The following is a 23,882-nucleotide window of genomic DNA, read 5'->3' as shown; positions in this document are numbered from 1 at the left end:
TTACAGATGTCACACATAATAAATACAAACATATATGGTCCTCACATGGGGAGAGAGGCAAAATTCCATGCCCTGGGCATGGTCTTCTTCAAGGTGACTTCAATTACAGAAAAGAGGCTGCAGCCCAGGGAAAGCGGGTTGCAGGGAGAAGTGGGAAGCAAGAGCATGACTTGTTCCTTGCCTCGGTAATGACGTAAAGCGAATAGGTTGGAGTTCGCCAAGCCACTTCTCGGAGCTGGAAGGAGAAATCACACAGTAGGCAGGGCACCAAGGCACTCCCATCTGCATTTATTCACTCATTTCTGCAGTGGATCAATAAACGTTTATCATGTGCTTAGTCTGCTTTAGGAATGGGAGAGACAAACATGATCAAGCCATGGCTCCTGCCCTCTGTGAGTTTCTAGTTCACAGCCACAAGAATACTCTGAATGGAAAGGCTACTTAGAAACCAGAGAATAAGTCAAGATGCATAATTAGAGCTTCATTCAACTGAGAGGGACCTGAGCCCTAAGTGTTAGGTAGCAAATGCTGAATTTCTTTTCTTACATTTAAAAAAATCAAGCCCATAAAGGGGGATCTACACAATTCTGCACGTGGGGAGCTGTATGGATTTGATTTGAAGCACTATAAGCTTCCAGAATGCTGGGCACATTCCTATTCTGTCCATGGATAATTTGTGCCACCCTCACTGTTACTAGTAAAGAAGATCAAAAATTGATAGCCATGGAAGTGACTGGCCTAACACTACTCATATTTCACTCTCTAGTGCCTAAAAGTAATGCAGCAGAACATATTGCTTTCTTCACTTGAGACTGCAAGAATCCGGGCATCACCAGTGTTTTGGCTGGTACACGCTGCTGGATACCCGGCCTAGCTCTGGGGTATTGTGGTAACAATTCAGGAGGTGTTTTTTCAAGGCAGTTTGGTTTTCTCACTGTCACCACTGACAGTAATAATGCTGGAATACTGCCGGTGACATGCTTCAAATGTAGCTTTGTGCATTTCTGTGGCCTCTGGTAGACATGTACCAACAACATAAATATTCTCTTGTTATTGGCTGGACAGTATCTTTCTTAGCCATCCTTGGCCTAACAGTCTAAAAGGGAAACACTTGATGACAAGCCAAGTGCACAAGTACCACTGAATGCTCCAATGCTCAGAGGCTGACCATTGATTAGAATGATGAGCGGTGCCAAGAATTCAAAACCTGTCTAAATCATTCTACCAGTATTAGAACCTTTCTTTCTTTCTTTCTTTCTTTCCTTTTCTTTCTTTCTTTCTTTTTCTTTCTTTCTTTCTTTCTTTCTTTCTTTCTTTCTTTCTTTCTTTCTTTCTTTCTTTCTTTCTTTCTTTCTTTTTTTTTTAGATGGAGTCTTGCTCTGTCGCCATGCAGGAGTGCACTGGCACAATCTTAGCTTACTGCAACCTCCACCTCCTGGGTTCAAGCGATTCTCCTGCCTCAGCCTCCCGAGTAGCTGGGATTACAGGTGTGCACCACCATACTCAGCTAATTTTAGTATTTTTAGTGGAGATGGGGTTTCCACTCAATGAGGATGGCCAGGATGGTCTCGATCTTTTGACCTAGTGATCTGCCCACCTTGGCCTCCCAAAGTGCCACTGCACCTGGCCTTAGAACATATTTATTGTAATAAAATATATAACTTAAAATTTACCATTTTAACTATTTTTAAGTGTATAATTCAGTGGCACTAAGTCATGCACATAGTTGTGCAATTACTACCACTGTCTGTCTCGCGAATTTTTCATCTCAAACTGAAACTCTCTAGCCATTAAACATCAATTCCTCATTGCCTCCTTCCGCAAGCCCCTGGCAGCTACCATACTACTTTCTGTCTCTATGAATTTGACTACTCTAGGTACTTCATATAAGTGGAATGATACAGTATTTGTCTTCCTGTGACTGGCTTATTTCATGTAGCATGATGTCCTCAACACTGATCCATGTTGTAGCATGTGTCAGGATTTCCTTCCTTTTTAAGACTGAATACTACTCCATTGTATGGACAGACCACATTTTTGTTTATCCACTCTTCTGTCAAAGGACACTTGGTTGCTTCTAACTTTCAGCTATCGTGAATAATACTGCATGAACAGAGGTATACAAATATTTGTTTGAGTCCCTGCTTTCATTTTTGGACATATACCTAGAAATATATTTTTGTAAATAACAGCAGTAGGGCTGCATTTCTGGGTCCCAGCATACAACCTTTTTCACTGAATGCACACTTAAAAAGGGACTGCATGCTGTTAAAGAAAAATGTTTTACAGACTGTATTTGCCAAATCACAAAATTAACTGAGTAAGAGACTTCTTGGCTAGCACAGCCTCATCCAGTGAGGTCAAGTTATGATACTAAACAACATTTTAGAATCTAAAACTCTATTTCTTTTCTTGTATTTTTCTTAGTTGCTCTCTTAACTTATGGATCTTTCATAATGGCTATTTCATTTACCTTGGCTTAACTAGATTGTTACTTGCACAGAGCTCTGGTTTAATGGTTGCAAGTTCTTCACGTATTATCACTAAAATTAGCAGTATAACATCTGGAAGAGAAATGATTGCTAGTGTCCTCGATTTAACTAAAAAGTGCTAAAGCTAACACAGTAGTCAGGATAGTAATTAAAGATGTTTTTGAGAACTCAAAATTGTGTAAGTCATAGAACACATGGTATTTAAATAATTGTTGGTGTTAGGAAAAAGTACTTGAAAATCAACGGAGCATGTTATACTGCACATAATCAAATTTGTAATTTTGGCCATTGAAACTGTGAACTTGTTAATGGTGCTCATTAATCAACTACCCTCTTCATATAATGAATTATCATTTTACTTAGGTGCTCATAACTTCAGTTAAATTTTAATGCTATTGTTGTTCTTTATATCAGTGTTGATCATAAAAGTGAAAAAGGTACATAGGATAAGAACCATTTATTTATGCTGTGTTCCTTTGGTAAAATATTGTCCTCTGTGCTTGGCAGACTTCCCAGACATGGCTAACAACCTGGGTATTGGCTAAGGAGGGCAGGGGACACTTCCAGCTAATTATACAGTGAAAGAGACTGGACCTCACCACTGGCAAGCTGAGGAATGGCGAGTGTGTTTCTTGAAGGAACATTCAACAAGCTAGACTTAATCTAGAGTCAGGCAAAATTTAGAGAATCAGGCTAGCATCCTGAAAGTTCCAGGTTAAAAAAAAATCACAATTTTAGAAGTTAGGAAGAAGTTTTGGAACATGAGTTAGAAATTGTTTGGAGATTCAAATGGATAGGTTGTTTAAGTCCAGGCACCAGCACAGCAATTAGGGCAGCAGCAAATTAAATTGATCCTGAAGCTAAGCCTGTTCAGCTCAGGCACTTGAGCAATTGCTTGCCAAGGAGTGAAACTGGATTGGCTCGGCCCTTGGGAGCCAGCTGTGGTGGGGACCATGGGGCGTGTGGACACTGGTTGCAGGAAGGCGATAGAGCTGGCTGAGGGCAGGTGTGTAGCTGATGGCTGGCTGTGTTAGATGTGCCCTAAGGGCTCCTGTATTTGTTTTGGAGAAGCAGCAGAGCATTTTTACAACTGCAGCCTGATGCCAAGACCACATCAGCTCGCCAGGCTGTAGATTGGACACTTAGCAGTTCAGAAACTTCAGGGTCCTGAAGATTGTTTAAATTTGTATTCCCTCCCTGAAACACATGTAAAGATGTGTGTATGGGGTGGAGAGAGGAATGGATACATAGGGAAATATACTATGTCCTTATTCTCAGATAAATCTTACTCCTCAAACCCAGCATAAAAGGGTACATAAAGAAATAATCAGCCACGTGTTAGCAACAGCCCTGTTCTTACACGATCTCCGGGTCTCCGCCCTTAGTCACCTGGGCTGAGCAGGTAGCAGGTGGTCCCCAGCACTCAGTACTCAGGGTGAGGAGCCATGCTTGGGTGGGCTGGCTTCCCTCCTGGGAACCATCCGCAGAAGTGGGCATAGCCAGGGCCACCCATTCCTCTTTCCTACACTGGCAGAGTTGTTTTCAAAGACCATTCATGTAAACAGAATTTACAAAATTTAACTGTAGGCCAGGCACGGTGGCTCATGTCCGTAATCCCAGCACTTAGGGAAGGCAATGTGGGTGGATCACCTGAGGTCAGGAGTTCAAGGCCAGCCTGGCTAACATGATGAAACCCTGTTTGTACTAAAAATGTAAAAAATTAGCTGGGCGTGGTGGCATGCGCCTGTAATCCTAGCTACTCGGGAGGCTGAGGCAGGAGAATTGCTTGAACCCAGGAGGCAGAGGTTGTAGTGAGCCGAGATGGCGCCATTGCGCTCCAGCTTGGGCAACAAGAGTGAAACTCTGTTAAAAAAAAAAAAAAAAAAAAGCCCACAAAACTTAACTGTAGTCTTATGAGGCTCATCAAGAGTCCAGAGGACTGCTAGCTTGGATTAGCGAGAAATACAGGAGTCAACAGCAATTCCAAGTGCAGAACACAGGGATGAGCTCTAATTAGAAATGGGAGGCGCACTTACTCCAAACCATCTGGCCATATCACCTACAAGATAACTGATGCCTAAGTTCTCTTGGATTTCTGAGCAGGAACCAGCTATCACGAAGTAGGATGCAGGCCAGTGGTGCCATTTGAATGAATCACAGGGTATGGATGAGCACGTGGGTAAAGGGGTGGCACAATCAGGAAATGATCCATTGTCCTTTCCTGGTTGTTATAAGACATGTGTAGCCAGAGACATGTAAGTGATAGAAGATTTTTATAATGTGGTCATTTACATGTCTCCTGCTTGATTTATCTTAAAAATACAATTAAGAATCACACGCACGTGACTGGATATCTATTTTATTTGGCCAACACATACTTTAAAAAATGATTCATTGCCAACCAAAAAATTAGAACACTTAATAAAGAAATCAAGATTTCTCCCTTCCCTCGGGGGAGACGGGAAGATTTGTGACACTGTAATATACTTGCCTGAAGCTGGATAGTGGGTGCCTTCTCACTACACTCTCTGCACCAGGAGCTCATCCGTACTCAGGTGAACTCTACTGGCCCCCCTAGGCAGTTATAATTTTAACCCTTCTATGACCTTTAGGATCTGAACTCAGAGTCAACCTTAGCCTGACAAATTATTAAAGAAAAATCTTGACAATTGTGACTACAAAACTGCAACCAACAGATGCAATTACAATTAGGTAATTCTCAGCAAAGACACCCTCAGGCATCCCCAAGTGTCCCCTAAGGAGCCAACACCACTCCTGCATGACAGCTTCCAAGTTAATATTTTCAGTGAATGCTATGTCAACTCTTCATTTTGAAGATCTTAATGTATTTCTGAGATTTTCTTCCTTTCCTTTTTAATAAAAGTTAAACCTAAGAATTAGTCATTGATAGCTGAACATATCTTTAGAGAGTGGCCAATTTCTTCAAATTCTGACTACTGACTCCAAACCCACAACTCAGGCTTTTATACAAATCAGGTAAAAGGATAAAGAACAAAGAACATTTTGATAGCTCCCAATCACTAGGCACTTACACTAAGCGGCCTTTTCCTGAATTTGTTCTTATTAATTAATGCTTGCTTTCTGGCAATGGGAACAATGAATCAATGTTTATCACAGATGCTTATCAAACACCCTTGGAGGAATAATATCATACAACGATGCAGTGAGAGAGCTAACAGGGAGAAGAGCTGCCTGGAAATGCTAAGTCCTGAATAAATTACTAGGCTGCAGCCTAGCCACTGAAGATGGAAGTCTAGATATTTCTATTATAAAACCACTGAATAGAAGACTTGAAAAACTAGATATTTTAACTTAAGATGCCCACAGTATAAGAATAATTCATCCTGGCTAGGCATTGTGGTTCAGTGCCTGTAATCCCAGAACTTTGGGAGGCTTACGCAGGAGGATCACTTGAGGCCCTGAGTTCAAGATCAGCCTGGGCAGCATGGCAAGACCCTGTCTCTATAACAACAACAAAAAACCCCCAAAATTATCTGGGCATGGTGACACATGTCTGTAGTCCTAGCTACTTGGGAGGCTGAGATGGGGGATCGCTTGAGCCCAGGAGTTTGAGGCTGCAGTGAGCTTGTGTCACTGTGCTCCAGCCTGGGTAACAGAGCAAGTCCCTATCTCCAATAAATAATTAAATAGAAAATACATAAAAAGAATAAAGTTCTCCCTGACTTCCCTTAAAAAAATTTCATCTTAAGGAGGCTTATTCATTTTTTTGAACAAAGGACTTGTTAATCTAAATTGATGTTGGTTATAAAAATGCAATGGAATACATGATTTATAAAAAATATTTCAAGGGTGGCTTAAAAATAAATGATCATTTAAATAAATGATAGTGATGAGCCCATTTTTCTTTTGAATTAAGCTGTATCTGAATTTAAATGTACTCCTATTGATTTCAACTATTTTAATATATTAAATTTTTAATTCAAATAATTATTCAAACTTTAACAAATTCATACTACTAAATGTAGGGAATCTGTCCATATCTACACTACAGAAAATTAATAAAATATCTTATAATATTATGAAACTTACGTCCCTGAAATTTTTTTTAAAAAAAGCAAAGCTATTCAAAGTCCAGTGCTGCACTAAAGGGCTTGCATGAAAGAAGCGTATTTTTCTTTACTGACGGTATACTCCATGTCTCCTATGGAAAACACTAGACTAGATGTAAGAATAGGATGTTGAAGATGATTAAAAAGGATCTAATAGAAAAGACATATGGTACCCAAATCATTCAGGAGTGTGAATGCAGGGAGAGTGTACTGTTGGCACTTTCAGGAGGGACACAGTAAGGAAAGCACTAAATCCCAGGTGTCCAAATTGGAATTCTGGTACTCAGGCAGGTGCTGCCTAAGCCATCACGAAACATAATAAACACCGGAATGAACACTGGGCCATCTTTAGACACGATAACACGGACTACAGTTTTGTCAAATTTTGTTTTGTTTTTACAAAGAAATAGTATGTTGGAATTTAATTAATGAATCCATTTTTACTTGCAGTAAAACTCATAAAAATAGTTTCACTTTAGTTCCACCACAGCAGTGCCATAAGCAAATGGCACATATGAATATAAGAATGGTAAGAACATCTTCCAGGGGATCCAGTGAAGCTTTATTCACTTTAAAAAGCACACTCTGTAAGGATACCAGGCAAAATTTATATTACTATTCAAGAAAATATAGTACTTAATGTAATACTACATCTTGTAATGCTGAGATCCATCCAAAATACTCCTCTCTCAATCAACACAGTGGCTCCTCTGTATCCTTCTTAAAAATTAATTTTATGTAATTTTCTATAAATGAATCTAAATTAAAGATTCCAGAGGTAACCGATTTCCCTGTTAAAAAGAAATTTAGATTTACGTTAGAAGAAGAGGGGTCCGAATCTTGCTTGACATGGTTTGCAGGATCTTTGTCCCCCAGATCTCATGTTGAAATGTGATTTCCAACAATGGAGGTGGGGCTGGGTGGGAGGTGTCTGAATGATAGGGATGGATCCCTTCTGAATGGTTTAGCACCATCTCTTTGGTGGTAAGTGAGTTTCAGTTCACGTGAAATTTGGTTGTTTCAAAGTCTGGGACACCCTCCTGCTTGCTCTCGTGCTCCTGCTGTTGCCATGGGACATGCCTGCTTGTGCTTTGCCTTCCTCCATGATTGGAAGCTTCCTGAGGCCCCACCAGAAGCTGAACAGATGCTGGCACCATGCTTGTAAAGCCTGCAGAACCATAAGCCAATTAAACCTCTTTTCTTTATAAATTACCCACTCTCCGGTATTCGTTTATAGTAACACAAAAACGGACTAATACACTGCCCAAATAAGCCAGGTTAGAAATTGGACTATTTTTTTCTTAATGCATATATTTCTTTCCTTATACTCTTCATTGTTTTACTTATTAATATAAAACAAAACTGGAAAGAGTTGGAAAAGTGTTATTATTAGGTTTGAATTCCTGGATTCAATAACCAAGATACAGGTTTAAACAATCATCCGAAGAAAAACATACTCAGTTTTTAACACTCTTATGAACTAGAAAGTGAAGTCACATCAACATGAATCAAGACACACACCCAGTAAAATCATGAAGCGCTTGGGTGGGACTGGGAATGTCAACACACTCCATCTCGAGACATCAAATGTGAATAATGATCAATTTTAGTAGTAATTATGCAGCCCTCTCTCAATACCCTTTTATGAACTCTAGGGCTTGAGTTTAGGAATTAAGAGACACAGATAGAACCAGTTTTAATAAGCTATGCTAATAGAGAGAGGTTAAAAATGAGGCGTTCAAATGAGGAATCAGTAGGAAAACTGTGCCCTGAGATGGCTGATGAGAATTCAGCCCTGCTGAATGTGGTGCAAGTTCAGGGCTGGTGCCTGGTCACAGGGCCTTCGACCTCCTGCAATTGTGGAAGGTGAACAAGCAGCACTGAAGAGAGGCTCAGGGAGTCCATACAGATACATGACAAGGCCTTTATGCACACCGAAGACAGTGATGCTGCCCTTCTGTTCCCACTCCAGGTGGCAGACCACTTGGCACCTTGCTGGGTCTGGGTCTGGAAGGTTTTAATACCCAAAGTATTTGCATTTAATGCCAATGCCATGCCCACTCAGAAGCATTTGGGGCTTAGAGGACGTTCCCCAAGCATGGTAGTATTGATGCCCCAGGACCTTTGGTTTACTTATCTGCAGAGAACAATTTTTTGTATAATCCAGCCCTCCACTTGACTGTGTAGGAGCCTGGGCATAAGGAATACTAATGGCTGAGCATGGCTGAAGAATGATTTTACTTTGTGCTATCAGCTTTGGCACCTTCACCAAGGCATGGCCTTAAGGTAAGGAGAAAATGAGCTGTCTCATTCCAGGTAGCTGTGTTCCTAGCTAGCTTCATAATTAAAGACGCATTCCATGTGTCTCCTTGGGTACAAAGAAATGATGCTCTCCATGAGAAAAGGAGAGAGGACCCCCTCTCAAGGGGAGACAGCTCCGATCCTTGGTCTTCTCCCATGTCTGGACACAAAGACTTTGAGGCACGCAAGCCATGAGCATTGAAACTAGAGAGGCAGCTACAGCTTGTATACTGGTGTATAATGCATATGATCAATAGAGTTAATATTTACTGGGGCCAGCACTTTAAAGGTATTAACTTGTTTTCTTGTCATAACATTTTATGATGTAAGAACTATTATTATGCCCTTGGAATAGCTGGGGAAACTGAGGGACACCAAGCTAGGTGGCTTGTCTAAGGTCACACAGCCAGTAAGCCACAGAACCAAGGTGTGGGCACAAGGCAGTTGTCCCCATGGTCTCCACTTTCACCACGGAAGACTCCAGCATTCGTCTCTGAGGAAGAAAGGTGCAGCTAATGCTCCCCTGCTTTATGGCTTCCTCTAAAACTTAACAAGTTCCTCTTGTTCGGTAAACCAGAGAAGAGGATACAGCATCCTCACCATTGAGAGTTATCAGAAGTAAACTCAAGAATCAACGAATGACACAAAATACAGCTATTCAAAACAATTCTAAAAATGCTTCTGTAAAAGAGGATATGAAAAAAGCATTTATTTAGCTATTCTGCAATGATGGCTCAAAGAAAAGAATAAGATGAGCTGGCAGAATTTCAAATATTTATCGACTTAAAGCAATGGTAAACTGCAACAAGCTGATGACTGTGCGGTGTTGTCAGCTAATTATAAAGAGTACCTGAGCTTTACAGAGCAAGGTGCGTGTTTGAGTTTTACTTGCCTGAGCCAGGGTAGCAGGGCAGTTAAGAGTCAGACGCACTGACTTAGAACTAGGCCCTCCCACGGACTACCTATGTGCCCTGTGACAAGTTCTCCAACTGCTGGGTTCTTAAGCTATTATTTATCAAAGACCAACTATGTACATATATCATCTAATTTTTACTGCATCCCATATGCAGTACACATTATCATCATCATCACATCTCACATGTGCAAAATAGTCCAGAGATGTTAAGTAACTCATTTAAATTTACACTGCCACAAAGTAAAGAGCTGGGGTGTAAAACCAGGTTCATCAGATTCTAAAGCCATGCTTCTTATCATTCTCTGACACTTTCCTCCTATAAGATGAAAAATTGGTAGCTATCTTCCCCACACTCTTTTTTTAAATAAAATCTTTTTTATAAAGAGTTCCCATTAGGTTGAGTCAAGAAATAGGGGTTACTTTAGGAACTGTTACAGTAACCATATAAAGTCCAGGTCAGAAGAGGCCTTTACAAAGGTCAATTTGTTCAACTTACCCTTGTACCTCAACCCTATTCAATTATCTGGAAACCTGAAGGACGGCAGCTAATTGATAGATGAGATAAAAGATCTATACATGTTTGTGTGTACATATGGCCTGTTCCAAGCATGCCAAAGTATGTGCTAGGCAAGATCTCAGCATCTGGTTCATACTTATAGGACTGCATATTAGAGCCACGTATTTTAAATAATTGTCACAAAGAAATATCTATGTGTGACTTTCTCAGTGTGGTCTCAGGAAAGGTGATTTTGAAGTAAAACTTTGAATAATGCATCCAGACCTAAGCTATTTTCCACATAGAAGTCACACTTACTTATAGCGGAAAGAAACTACCTCATATGTAAATAGATAGGCCAGGGGAACTATAGTTAATGTCAACTTGCCTCCGGCTGCATGCTGCAGGCATCTCTTTGAAAATGGGGCTTTCATTAAATTTTCCCTCTTATCTTTTTTGTTTCATGTTGTCTTCAGAAAAACTTCCCATTTTTATTGTGATTTTTCTTGGTAGTGCTAGTATTGTTTAAATATAATAGAATGGGTGCCAAATATTTGATAATATGCTGCATTTGCAAAATGTACATCTGTTTAAATGTATTATGGAAAGGAGATGGAGGTATAGTGTGTTTCAGAATTAAAATAGTTATATTTACCTATAACAGGTATTTATGTAATATAATAGCTACCACTTGCTATTTTGCCCCAGAATGCCTAACTCTTTAATTATTTTCAATAGCTGCAACTTCTGTGATTTGTATGTACCACAGTGGCTGAGACAGGAATATTACTATAATTAATACAAATGTTCTCAAATTCCTGAAAGATCTATAGCTATTTTAGAAACAATAGTAAATATAATTAATCATGGTAAAATTGATAGTGCTTATATACTAAGTTCTGTCAAACATGTTATTGAGATAAATTATTCCTTATGAAAAATGTTAAAAATGCAGGTATTTTCATTTATACAAATATATCTAATTATACATGGATGAAACCTGGTAAAAAATAAATATATCCTATTCAAGTTATTTTATATTAATTTTGAGAGTACATTGCTCCGTGGTTCTGTATGAAACATTTATTTTGTAGATATTTATCTCATACCCTTTCTTAACGTTTGGTGCATCAAAATGCTAAATCTTTAAAGGAACACATAATTTGGAGGAAGGAAAATACAAAATTGCTTTGCTTACATAATAAAGTAAAAATAAGTGTATACATTTCATAAAATGTTTTAAAGAAAAGAAGGTTTCAGATGATATTAGTCCAGGTAAAGGCCAAATGAATTAATATACATGAACAAAAAACTAGTTGTTGCTTTGTGATGGGTTTGTAAAACATCCTAAAATAAAGCCGATGGTCATGTCAGTTTTTAGTCATTATTGCCTATATATTAAATAATTCCATGCATTAGTATGAACTGAACAGACTTTACATTTTCTGTTAAAAGCCCACCTTCCACAACTATTTTTTTATAGAGGGCCAATTCTTCAGAAGACAAAACAATCTTAGCTAATAATTGACAACGCCTCCCAATAAAATGTCAAGCAATTATCCAGTGTTTGAATTTGCTGTCCTCCTGCTCCCAAGCTAGCAGGCAAGCTGGCCTGGCATGTGACAAGTACAGACGATGGCGGCTGGCTTATCCTCTGCAGGACAGACTTCTCATTTTATTTCTAGAAGGAATGAATGAATTTGTTTCACCCACACTGTCTCTTGGGCTCAGTCTGTCTTTATGACCAACAGCATATATTTGAGGTGGGCGACTCAGAATGCTGCGGTAGAGGAAACATAGGCTAACCAGTCCACACAGGAATGAGTGCAAAGTTTCACAGCATTTACTTCTAACTGACAGTAACAACTAATAATATATTGAAATCCACACCTGAGGCAGTTCCTTTCCTTCCCTGTCTCTCATTCCTTTTTCCATTTCCCCATGGCTTCCCTTTTAATTGAGGACCTCCTGTGTGAAGGTCGAAAACATGTGGCTGGAAGATAAACTACTCATCAGCCATCACCTCTGGGCTTGAACTGAACTGAGAGAGCCTGGGGAAGAGCTGCTGCAGAGGTTTAAGTAGGGAAACACAGTAATAAAACACATGCGGTACTTCTAGAATAGTAAATGCATAGTAGTGTTACCATTGGCTACTACCTACTAGGAAACCTGACATTTTGGAATTGAGAAGGTCTTCAGAGATCATCTAGTTGAGTTTTCTCAACTTACGGAAGAGGAAACCAGGGCCCAGAGAAGTTCAGAATCACAAAGTCAGTTAAAATACAGATCTAGGAATTCCACATCTAAATTCAGTGTTCTTCTAACCAAACAATGTGGTGATTACCTATCAATAACACCCCGACAATTTATCTATGATTAATGTTATACTTTAACTTTTCTGCTTAAAAACACTACCTTTCAAATTTAGACTTGAAATTTGGTAAAGAAAACCTGGACAATTAGACGTTTTAAGAATTTTTACAGAATATGATAGCTTGTACAAGACTGCTCAAGTCTAAAGATAACAGCAAGTTTTGTATTTCTGAGCATGGTATATTGGCTAATTTGTCTGACAGAGAACATACTCTATTTTTCAGAAAAAGCAAATCCCAAAGTGGCACATACTGTGAAGACAACCCTTTTAAGAGTATTATCTAGTAAACAATCATGTAAATCTGACATGACTTATTGGCATTTAGTCTAAAGTTGTATCAAGGCCATGTGTTACCAATAACATAACCTCAGTGACTGCCTGAGAGACCCAGGTAGAATAATGAATTAATATTGCAGAAATAGATCCTTGGAGGATTAGTTGACATTTAGCTAGGGTCACAAGGGCAACTGGATTAGTAGTTGCAGGCTATTCCTCACAGAGAACTTGCCAGGTGAGAAAATATATCCACCGTATTCCCAGAATTTAAAATAAACCTCTTCAAAATGTTTAGTTTGGATGTCCAGGCATGGAAGGGCCTATTGTTGCTTAGGACTTATACTGGGTCATATGTTTTTAAAAAGTACAAACTACTGGTGCCAAAAATAAGCTATCTACACAAACATTGAAGTGGGGAATTGATGAAGAACATCCAGGAAAGGCCAGGTGCAGTGGCTCATGCCTGTAATCCTAGCACTTGGGGAGGCTGAGGCAGGGGGATCACGAGGTCAGGGGATCAAGACCATCCTGGCCAACATGGTGAAACCCCGTCTCTACTAAAAATACAAAAATTAGCTGGGCGTGGTGGTGTGCACCTATAGTCCCAGCTACTTGGGAGGCTGAGACAGAAGAATCACTTGAACCCGGGAGGCAGAGGTTGCAGTGAGCTCAGATCATGCCATTGCACTCCAGCCTGGCAACAGAAAGAGACTCCATCTCAAAAAAAAAAAAAAAAAAAAGAAAAAGAGAGGTGAGGCATAAGAAAAAGAGGAAGAAAAAAGGAAATATGGGAAATATGGAGGGAAAAAGGAAATAAAGAGATAAATAGGTAAAGAAGGGTAAAGAAAAGAGGGGTAGGGAGGAATGGAATGAAAATAAATAATGAATGAAAAATAAAGATAGGAATCACATTATGGGTAGAAAAAGAGATAAAGGGCACATGACAAGTGGGGAAAAACAGTTGTAATGATGGGGACCAAAGACCAGGGATGCACACAGCTGTGACAGAGCAACAGTTTGTCCTGGGGCTTGACTAGAACAGAACCATAAATGGAGGGAGACTCAGAAAAGGAGTAGATGCATGTATCTATACTGGGATATTAACTTGCCCTGAAATATTGCTGTTGCCAACGGTTTTACCTTCATCCTTGATATTACTTCTTCTCACTCTACAAAAACTCTGAGCAGCCTCCTCCAAACCTATGGCTTCAGCTCCAGAAATGTTGATGACTTTCAGACAACGGAAATTATTATTTCTAATCCACAGTAGCATATTCAACCTCCCAGTGAACATCTCCACTTAATTTTAAAGGAGTATTGAACTTAAAATGTGCAAAGCTGGGATTGCTGGCAAGCTGGCCGAATAGGAACAGCTCCGGTCTGCAGCTCCCAGCGAGATCAACGCAGAAGGTAGGTGATTTCTGCATTTCCAACTGAGGTACATGGTTCATCAAACTGGGACTGGTTGAACAGTGGGTGCAGCCCATGGAGGGCAAGCCGAAGCAGGGTGGGGTGTCATCTCACCCAGGAAGTGCAAGGGGTTGGGGTATTTCCTCCCCTACCCAAGGGAAGCCATGAGGGGCTGAGCCTGAGGAACCCTGCACTCCAGCTCACATACTGCGCTTTTCCCACGGTCTTCACAACCCACAGACCAGGAGATCCCCTCCGGCGCCTAACCCCACCAGGGCCCTGGGTTTCAAGCACAAAACAAGATGGCTGTTTGCGCAGACACCAAACTAGCTGCAGGAGTTTTTTTTTTTTTTCCCATACCCCAGTGGCTCCTGGAACGCCAGTGAGACAGAATCGTTCACTCCTCTGGAAAGGGGTGCTGAAACCAGGGAACCAAGTGGTCTGGCTCAGCAGGTCCCACCCTCATGGAGTCCAGCAAACTTAGATCCATTGGCTTGAAATTCTTGCAGCCAGCACAGCAGTAGTCTGAGATTGACCTGGGATGCCCCAGCTTGGTGGGGGGAGGGGCGCCTGCCATTGCTGAGGCTTGAGTAGGGGGTTTTCCCCTCATAGTGTAAACAAAGCCACCAAGGAGTTTGAACTGGGTGGAGTCCACTGCAGCTCAGCAAGGACACTGTGGCCAGACTGCCAGATTTCTCCTTCCTGAGCAGGGCATCTCTGAAAAAAAGGCAGCAGCCCCAGTCAGAGACTTGTAGATAAAACCCCCACCTCCCTGGGACAAAGCACCTGGGGGAAAGGGCGGCTGCAGGTGCAGCTTCAGCAGATTTAAACGTCCCTACCTGGCAGCTCTAAAGAGAACAGCAGATCTACCAACACAGTGTTCAAGCTCTGATAAGGGACAGAGTGCCTCCTCAAGTGGGTCTCTGACCCCCATGTATCCTGACTAGGAGACACCTCCCAGTAGGGGCCGACAGACACTTCATACAGGAGAGCTCTGAGTGGCATCTGGTGGTTGCCCCTCTGGTATGAAGCTTCCAGAGGAAGGAACAGGCAGCAATCTTTACTGGTCTGCTGCCTCCACTGGTGATACCCAGGCAAACAAGGTCTGGAGTAGACCTCCAGAAAACTACAGCAGACCTGCAACAGAGGGGCCAGACTGTTAGAAGGAAAACTAACAAACAGAAAGGAATAGCACATCCACTCAAAGACCCCATCTGGTCACCAACATCAAAGACCAAAGGTAGATAAATCCATAAAGATGGGGAGAAACCAGCACAAAAAGCCTGAAAATTCCAAAACCAGAACGCCTCTTCTCCTCCAAAGGATCATAATTCCTCATCAGCAAGGGAACAAAATTGACTGGAGAATGAGTTGATTAATTGACAGAAGTAGGCTTCACAAGGTGGGTAATAACAAACTCCTCCGAGCTAAAGAAGCATGCTCTAACCCAATGCAAGGAAGCTAAGAACCTCGAGAAAAGGTTAGACGAATTGCTAACTAGAATAATCAGGTTAGATAAGAACGTAAATGACCTGATGGAGCTGAAAAACACAGCACGAGAACTTTGTGAAGCATACGCAAGTGTCAATAGCCGAATCGATCAAGCAGAAAAAAGGATGTCAGAGACTGAAGATCAACTTAATGAAATAAAGTGAGAAGACAAGATTAGAGAAAAAAAAAGAATAAAAAGGAACTAACAAAGCCTCCAAGAAATATGGGACTATGTGAAAAGACCAAATCTACGTCGTCTGATTGGTGTACCTGAAAGTGATGAGGAGAATGGAACCAAGTTGGAAAACACTCTTGAGGATATTATCCAGGAGAAATTCCCCAATCTAGCAAGACAGGCCAACATTCAATCTCAGGAAATACAGAGAACGCCACAAAGATACTCCTCAAGAAGAGCAACCCCAAGACATAATCGTCAGACTCACCAAGGTTGAAATGAAGGAAAAAATGTTAAGGGCAGCCAGAGAGAAAGGTCAGATAACTCACAAGGGAAGCCCCTCAGACTAACAGTAAATATCTCTGCAGAAACCCTACAAGTCAGAAGAGAGTGGGGCCCAATATTCAACATTCTTAAAGAAAAGAATTTTCAACCCAGAATTTCATATCCTGCCAAACTAAGTTTCATAAGTGAAGGAGAAATAAAATACTTTACAGACAAGCAAATGCTGAGAGATTTTGTCACCACCAGGCCTGCCTTACAAGAGCTCCTGAAGGAAGCACTAAACCTGAAAAGGAACAACCGGTACCAGTCACTGCAAAAATATACCAAATTGTAAAGACCATCAACACTATGAAGAAATTACATCAACTAATGGGCAAAATAACCAGCTATCATCACAATGACAGGATCAAATTCACATATAACAATATTAACCTTAAATGTAAATGGGCTAAATGCCCCAATTAAAAGACACAGACTGGCAAATTGGACAAAGAGTCAAGACCCATCAGTGTGTGGTATTCAGGAGACCCATCTCATGTGCAAAGATGCACACGGGCTCAAAATAAACAGGTGGAGAATATTTACCAAGCAAATGGAAAGCAAAAAAAATCAGGAGTTACAATCCTAGTCTCTGATAAAACAGACTTTAAACCAACAAAGATCAAAAGAGACAAAGAAGGGCATTACATAATGGTGAAGGGATCAATGCAACAAGAAGAGCTAACTATCCTAAATATAAATGCCCCCAACAGAGGAGCATCCAGATTCATAAAGTTCTAAGAGACCTACAAAGAGACTTAGATTCCCACATAATAATAGTGGGAGACTTTAACACCCCACTGTCAATATTAGACAGATCAATGAGACAGAAAATTAACAAGGATATTCAGGACTTGAACTCAGCTCTGGAAAAAGTGGACCTAAGAGACATCCACAGAACTCTCCACCCCAAATCAACAGAATATACATTCTTCTCTTCACCTCATCACACTTATTTTAAAATTGACCACAAAATTTGAAGTAAAACTCTCCTCAGCAGATGCAAAAGAATGGAAATCATAACAAACAGTCTCTCAGACCATAGTGCAATCAAATTAGAACTCAGGATTAAGAAACTCAATCAAATCAGCACAACTACATGGAAACTGAACAACCTGCTCATGAATGACTACTGGGTAAATAATGAAATGAAGGCAGAAATAAAGATGTTCTTTGAAACCAATGAGAATGAAGACACAACATACCAGAATCTCTAGGACACATTTAAAGCAGTGTGTAGTGGGAAATTTATAGCACTAAAGGCCCACAAGAGAAAGCAGGAAAGATTGAAAATTGATACCCCAACATCAAAATGAAAAGAACTAGAGAAGTAAGAACAAACAAATTCAAAAGCTAGCAGAATACAAGAGATAACTACGATCAGAGCACAACTGAAGGACATACAGACATAAAAAACCCTTAAAAAAAAATCAATAAATCCAGGAACTGGTTTTCTGAAAAGATCAACAAAATAGATAGATCACTAGCCAGACTAATAAAGAAGAAAAGAAAGAAGATCAAATAGATGTGTAATAAAAAAAGATATAGGTGATATCACCACTGATCTCACAGAAATACAAATTACCATCAGAGAATACTATAAACACCTCTATGCAAATAAACTAGAAAATCTAGAAGAAATGAATAAATTCCTGGACACATACACCCTCCCAAGTCTAAACCAGGAAGAAGTCAAATCCCGGAACAGACCGATAACAAGTTCTGAAATTGAGGCAGTAATTAATAGCCTACCAACCAAAAAAGGTCCAGGACCAGATGAATTCACAGCTGAATTTTACCAGAAGTACAAAGAGGAGCTGGTACCATTCCTTCTCAAACTATTCCAAACAATAGAAAAAGAGACAATAATTCCTAACTCATTTTATGAGGCCAACATCATCCTGATACCAAAATCTGGCAGAGACACAACAAAAAAAGAAAATTTCAGGCCAATATCCTTGATGAATTTTGATGTGAAAATTCTCAATAAAATACTGGCAAACCGAATCCAGCAGCACATTAAAAAGCTTATCCACCACAATGAAGTCAGCTTCATCCCTGGGATGCAAGGCTGGTTCAACATACACAAACCAATAAATGTAATCCATCACATAAACAGAACCAATGACAAAAACCATATGATTATCTCCATAGATGCAGAAAAGGTCTTCGACAAAATTCAACAGCCCTCCATGCTAAAAACTCTGAATAAGCAAGGTATCGGTGGAACATAACCCAAAATAATAAGAGCTATTTATGAGAAACCCACAGCCAATATCATAGTGAATGGGCAAAAGCTGGAAGCATTCCCTTTAAAAACTGGCACAAGACAAGGATGTCCTCTCTCACTCACTCCTATTCAACATAGTATTGGAAGTTTTGGCCAGAGCAATCAGGCAAGAGAAAGAAATAAAGGGTATTCAAATAGGAAGAGAGGAAGTCAAATTGTCTCTGCAGAAGACATGATTGTATATTTAGAAAACCCCATCATCTCAGCCCAAAATCTCCTTAAGCTGATAAGCAACTTCAGCAGTCTCAGGATACAAAATAAATGCAAAAATAACAAGCATTCCTATACACCAATAACAGACAAACAGAGAGCCAAATCATGAGTGAACTCCCATTCACAACTGCTGTAGAGAGAATAAAATACCTAGGAATACAACTTACAAGGGATGTGAAGGACCTCTTCAAGGAGAACTACAAACTACTGCTCAAGGAAATAAGAGAGGACACAAACAACTGGAAAAACATTCTATGCTCATGGATAGGAAGAATTAAGATTGTGAAAATGGCCAGACTGCCCAAAGTAATTTATCGATTCAATGCTATCTCCATCAAGCTACCATTGACGTTCTTCACAGACTTGGAAAAAACTACTTTAAACTTCATATGGAACCAAAAAGAGCCCACATAGCCAAGATAATCCTAAGTAAAAAGAACAAAACTGGAGGCATCATGCTACCTGACTTCAAACTATACTGCAAAGCTACAGTAACCAAAACAGTATGGTACTGGTATCAAAACGGATATATAGACCAACGGAACAGAACAGAGGCCTCAGAAATAACACCACACATCTACAACCATCTGATCTTTGCCAAACCTGACAAAAACAAGCAATGGGGAAAAGATTCCCTATTTAATGAATGGTGTTGGGAGTAGCTAGCCATATGCAGAAAACTGAAACTGGACCCCTTCCTTACACCTTATACTAAAATCAACTCAAGTTGGATTAAAGACTTAAACATAAGACCTAAAACGACAAAAATCCTAGAAGAAAACCTAGGCAATACCATTCAGAGCATAGGCATAGACAAATATTTCATGTCTAAAACACCAAAAGCAACGGTAACAAAAGCCAAAATTGACAAATGAGATCTAATTAAACTAAAGAGCTTCTGCACTGCAAAAGAAACTATCATCAGAGTGAACAGACAGCCTCAAGAATGGGAGAAAATTTTTGCAATCTATCCATCTGACAAAGGGCTAATATCCAGAACCTACAAAGAACTTAAACAAATTTACAAGAAAAAAAAAAACAAAAACTCCATCAAAAAATGGGCAAAGGATATGAACAGACACTTCTCAAAAGAAGATGTTTATGCAGCCAACCAACATATAAAAAAATGCTCATCATCACCGGTCATTACAGAAATGCAAATGAAAACCACAATGAGATACCATATTATGCCAGTTAGAATAATGATCATTAAAAGTCGGGAAGGCCAGGCATGGTGGCTCACGCCTGTAATCCCAGCACTTTGGGAGGCCAAGGCAGGTAGATCACAAGATTGGGAGTTTGAGACCAGCCTGACCAACATGGAGAAACCCTGTCTCTACTAAAAATACAAAAATTAGCCAGGCATGGTGGCGTGCACCTGTAATTCCAGCTACTGAGGCAGGATAATTGCTTGAACCTGGGAGGGGGAGGTTGTGGTGAGCTGAGATCATGCCATTGCACTCCGGCCTGGGCAAAAAGAGCAAACAACTTCATCTCAAAAAAAAAAAAAGAAAGAAAGAAAAAAAAAGTCAGGAAACAACAGATGCTTGAGAAGATGTAGAGAAATAGGAACACTTTTACACTGTTGGTGGGACTGTAAATTAGTTCAACCATTGTGGAAGACAGTGTGGCGATTCTTCAAGGAGCTAGAACTACAAATACTATTTGATCCAACAATCCCATTACTGGGTATATACCCAAAGGATTATAAATCATTCTATCATAAAGATACATGTATACATATGTTTATCGTGGCACTATTCGCAATAGCAAAGACATGGAACCAACCTAAATGTCCATCAATTGATAAAGAAAATAGACTGGATAAAGAAAATGTGGCACATATGCACCATGGAATACTATGCAGCCATAAAAAAGGATGAGTTCATGTCCTTTTCAGGGACATGGATGAAGCTGGAAACCATCATTCTCAGCAAACTATCACAAGAACAGAAAAGCAAACACTGCATGTTCTCATATGTGGGAGTTGAACAATAACAATGCATGGACACAGGGAGGGGAACATCACACCCTGGGGCCTGTCGGGGGGTAGGGGGGGAAGGGAGGGATAGCATTAGGAGAAATACCTAATATAGGTGATGGGATGATGGGTACAGCAAACCACCATGGCACGTGTATACCTGTGTAACAAAACGGCTCGTTCTGCACATGTACCTCAGAACTTAAAGCATAATAAAGAAAAACAAAAAAAATGTGCAAAGCTGAACTCTCCATTTTTACTGCCCCCCCCAACACCATTTTCTAGTTCCTATGTTCCACATTTTGGTGAATAGAAATATCTCCACTAACTTGCTCAAACCAGGAACTACTCTAAGTTCTTTCTATATTGTCCCTTCTCTCTCCAAATGGCTACTAAAATTTAACCCTTAACTGTTTCTAAAGTTGCTCTTTCTCTTCATTCTACTGGTTTTCCTGATTCGAGCTCTCTCCCCTCCTCACTGTGTCCAATCCTAACGTTAGAGTTATATTCCTAAAAATTAGATCATGTTACTACCTGCTCAAAGGCCATCAACAGTCTCAGGCCCAAGGTCAACCTCCTTCCATGACCAGATCAGAGTTTCTAGTCATCACTCTACCAACCTCTCCACTTTTACCTTCTCCCATCCATGAATTCACTCTCACTGCATGACTATAACTGTTTTGAAACAATAGAGAAAAGGACAAGATCCACATATTCCCTCAACTTGGGAATCTTTATGCCATCAATTCTTAGTATCTATATTTTTATATTGATTTTTACATAAATCTAAGATTTTATTATTAAGCAAGTTTTTGCTTGTTTCCACAAAACAAGACACTACATAGTTTTCAAGTATGGGAGGTGAGGATCACTTATTACGGCCGTATCTGTTTTTCTCTCCCCCAGACTATCCCTTGGCTCTTGTAACACACAACTTTGTTTGTTTGTTTTTGGAGACAGGGTTTTGCCCTGTTGCCCAGGCTGGAGTGCCATGGAGTGATCATAGCTCAAAGTGATCCTCCCATCTCAGCCTCACCAGTAGCTGAGACTACAGGTGTGTGCCACCACGCCCAGCAAATTTTTATATTTATTGTAGAGACAGGGTTTTGTCATGTTGCCCAGGCTGGTCTCGAACTCCTGGGCTAAAGTGATCAAATGATTCACCTGCCTCCACCTCCCAAAGTGCGGGGATTACAGGCATGAGCCACGGTGCCCAGCCACACCACTTGCTCTGTGATTTGTTCTAATACGAGCTGTTCCTGCGCTGCATTTTTCTGTCGGGCTGTTCTTGTGGGTTCTCTTTCTAATGGATGTTTTGCTGATTACCTTCCCTAGCATGGTGCCTACATATAACACAGGCCCCATAAAATCTGTCATCATCATCATCCTCACTATAATAAAAAGTAAAGTCTTCTTATATCTTTGTGATTACCAAATGTCTTAGTATGTTGGAAATCAGTACTAAACATTTCCTGGTGAATAAGTGGCTTCTAAGATTTTACAGAGCTTTATCTGCCACTGTGTGGGAAGACAGAGGATGCTTATGTTATTCTGGCATGATATGCTTTGCATACTCACACAGAATCATAGCCATTTACTCTAAATTTTTGTCCCATAACCTTCCATGCCACATGATGAAAAATGTTAACAATCACAGAGTCATAGATGTGTCTGGGTTATCAAAGCCAGTTCAGTAACTGAGTATTTTCACACACACAAAACATTCCAGCAAACAATAGGATATAACTGTATCTTTGGCAACAGCTAGGAGCTCACCTTTTCTTCATTACCAACACAACTCCAAGAAATATAATAACGAACAGCAAGATGCCCGCAATGACTCCAGCAATTTTAACTGTATGGTCTGTCTGTTTCTCGGGTTCTGGGACTGGTTTCGGAGTGGCAGCTCCTGAAGATGAAAGGAAATGAAAAAGGAGAGACAGTAGGTAAGAGAGAATAAAGATGTCACATTTAAAAAAATTTCGCTGCATTTAACAGAATAATAAGACTTATCAGAGCCAGCAGACAGACAAGCTTTGATTTTTTAAACAGCTTTCATATGCACTGAAAGGAGCGTAATTGTTCACATTGTTCTTCAGTACTTTACTAAACCATAGCATAAGCAGGATAGCACACCCATGCCTGACCCTTTTCTAAGAGACTCTTCTCAAACATTTTTTTTAGAAAAATATTATTTTATTATCTCTATTGGCTCCTGCTCTTTCTGCCATTTAAAAACTTAACTAACACCACAATAGCTATCCCTAAGCCTTTATCCAAATTTGATTTGCTGGAACATTTTCCTCAATTATTTTTCATAAACGGAGCAGTAATTCCATAACATATTAGTCCAAACACCTGGAAAACTGAGATAAGCTCATTTACCATGCATTTTTACCAGCAATTGTTTTTTAACACAATAGAGTTTTTTCCTCCTGCCTTTGGAAATCTAAATCTAGGTCACATCTGGTAGGCAAAAGACTCCTTCTAAGCAATTTATTCACAAAGTGGAAGTGGCTGATGATCACACCACTGGCACCCATATTTAAAATCTGTTTAAATGAGATAACCAGGGTCTTACAGTGGTGGTGGCTGTCTCAGCTCCCCTTTCTCATGTCTAAAACATGAGACATGTTTGTCCTGTTTACTGTATAATGTAATGGAATGTCAAATCCATGTCTGATGAAATACACGTTTCCTCTGCTAAGTGCATTCAGGATGAAAAATATTAGGAATGTAATGTTCAATTCCCTAAAAAGACTCCTTTTTAAAAGGGCTTGTACTTTTAAAATCAGAATGTGATGATGCTCTGAGTCACACCACCCTTACTAGGTGACAGGTCATTCCGAATGGAGGAACTTTATGTCCAAATTTTCCTCCTTAGAATTTTCTTTTTGTGTTGGTAACAATGTAATTAAATTGGAGTGTTTGTAAACCAGCTCTTTCCACTCTGTCATGAGGTTTTCCACTCCTGCGTCACCTGACTCACGAAAACCTTAGCTGTCACTGTGTCTGAGCCCTTGTGCGGGGCAGACCAAGACTAGGAGGACAA

At 40.1% G+C, this 23,882-nt stretch overlaps 1 protein-coding gene across 18 annotated transcripts in view; it reads right to left on the bottom strand.

The window, feature by feature from the left end:
- The window catches only part of PTPRM (protein tyrosine phosphatase receptor type M), an 834,094-nt gene that overhangs the window by 240,534 nt on the left and 569,678 nt on the right, over positions 1-23,882 (bottom strand). For all 18 annotated transcript variants that reach the window (XM_055238011.2, XM_055238031.2, XM_055238021.2 and 15 more), the window contains one exon: positions 22,607-22,739. In XM_055238011.2, coding sequence (XP_055093986.1) covers positions 22,607-22,739 — 133 coding nt within the window. The remainder of the gene's footprint in view (positions 1-22,606; positions 22,740-23,882) is intronic.

This window comes from Symphalangus syndactylus, chromosome 1 (genome assembly GCF_028878055.3).
Source record: "Symphalangus syndactylus isolate Jambi chromosome 1, NHGRI_mSymSyn1-v2.1_pri, whole genome shotgun sequence".
Taxonomy (NCBI): Eukaryota; Metazoa; Chordata; class Mammalia; order Primates; family Hylobatidae; genus Symphalangus; species Symphalangus syndactylus.
The sequence above is the reverse complement of the archived record's forward strand: the minus strand, read 5'-3'. Positions and strand labels throughout refer to the sequence as shown.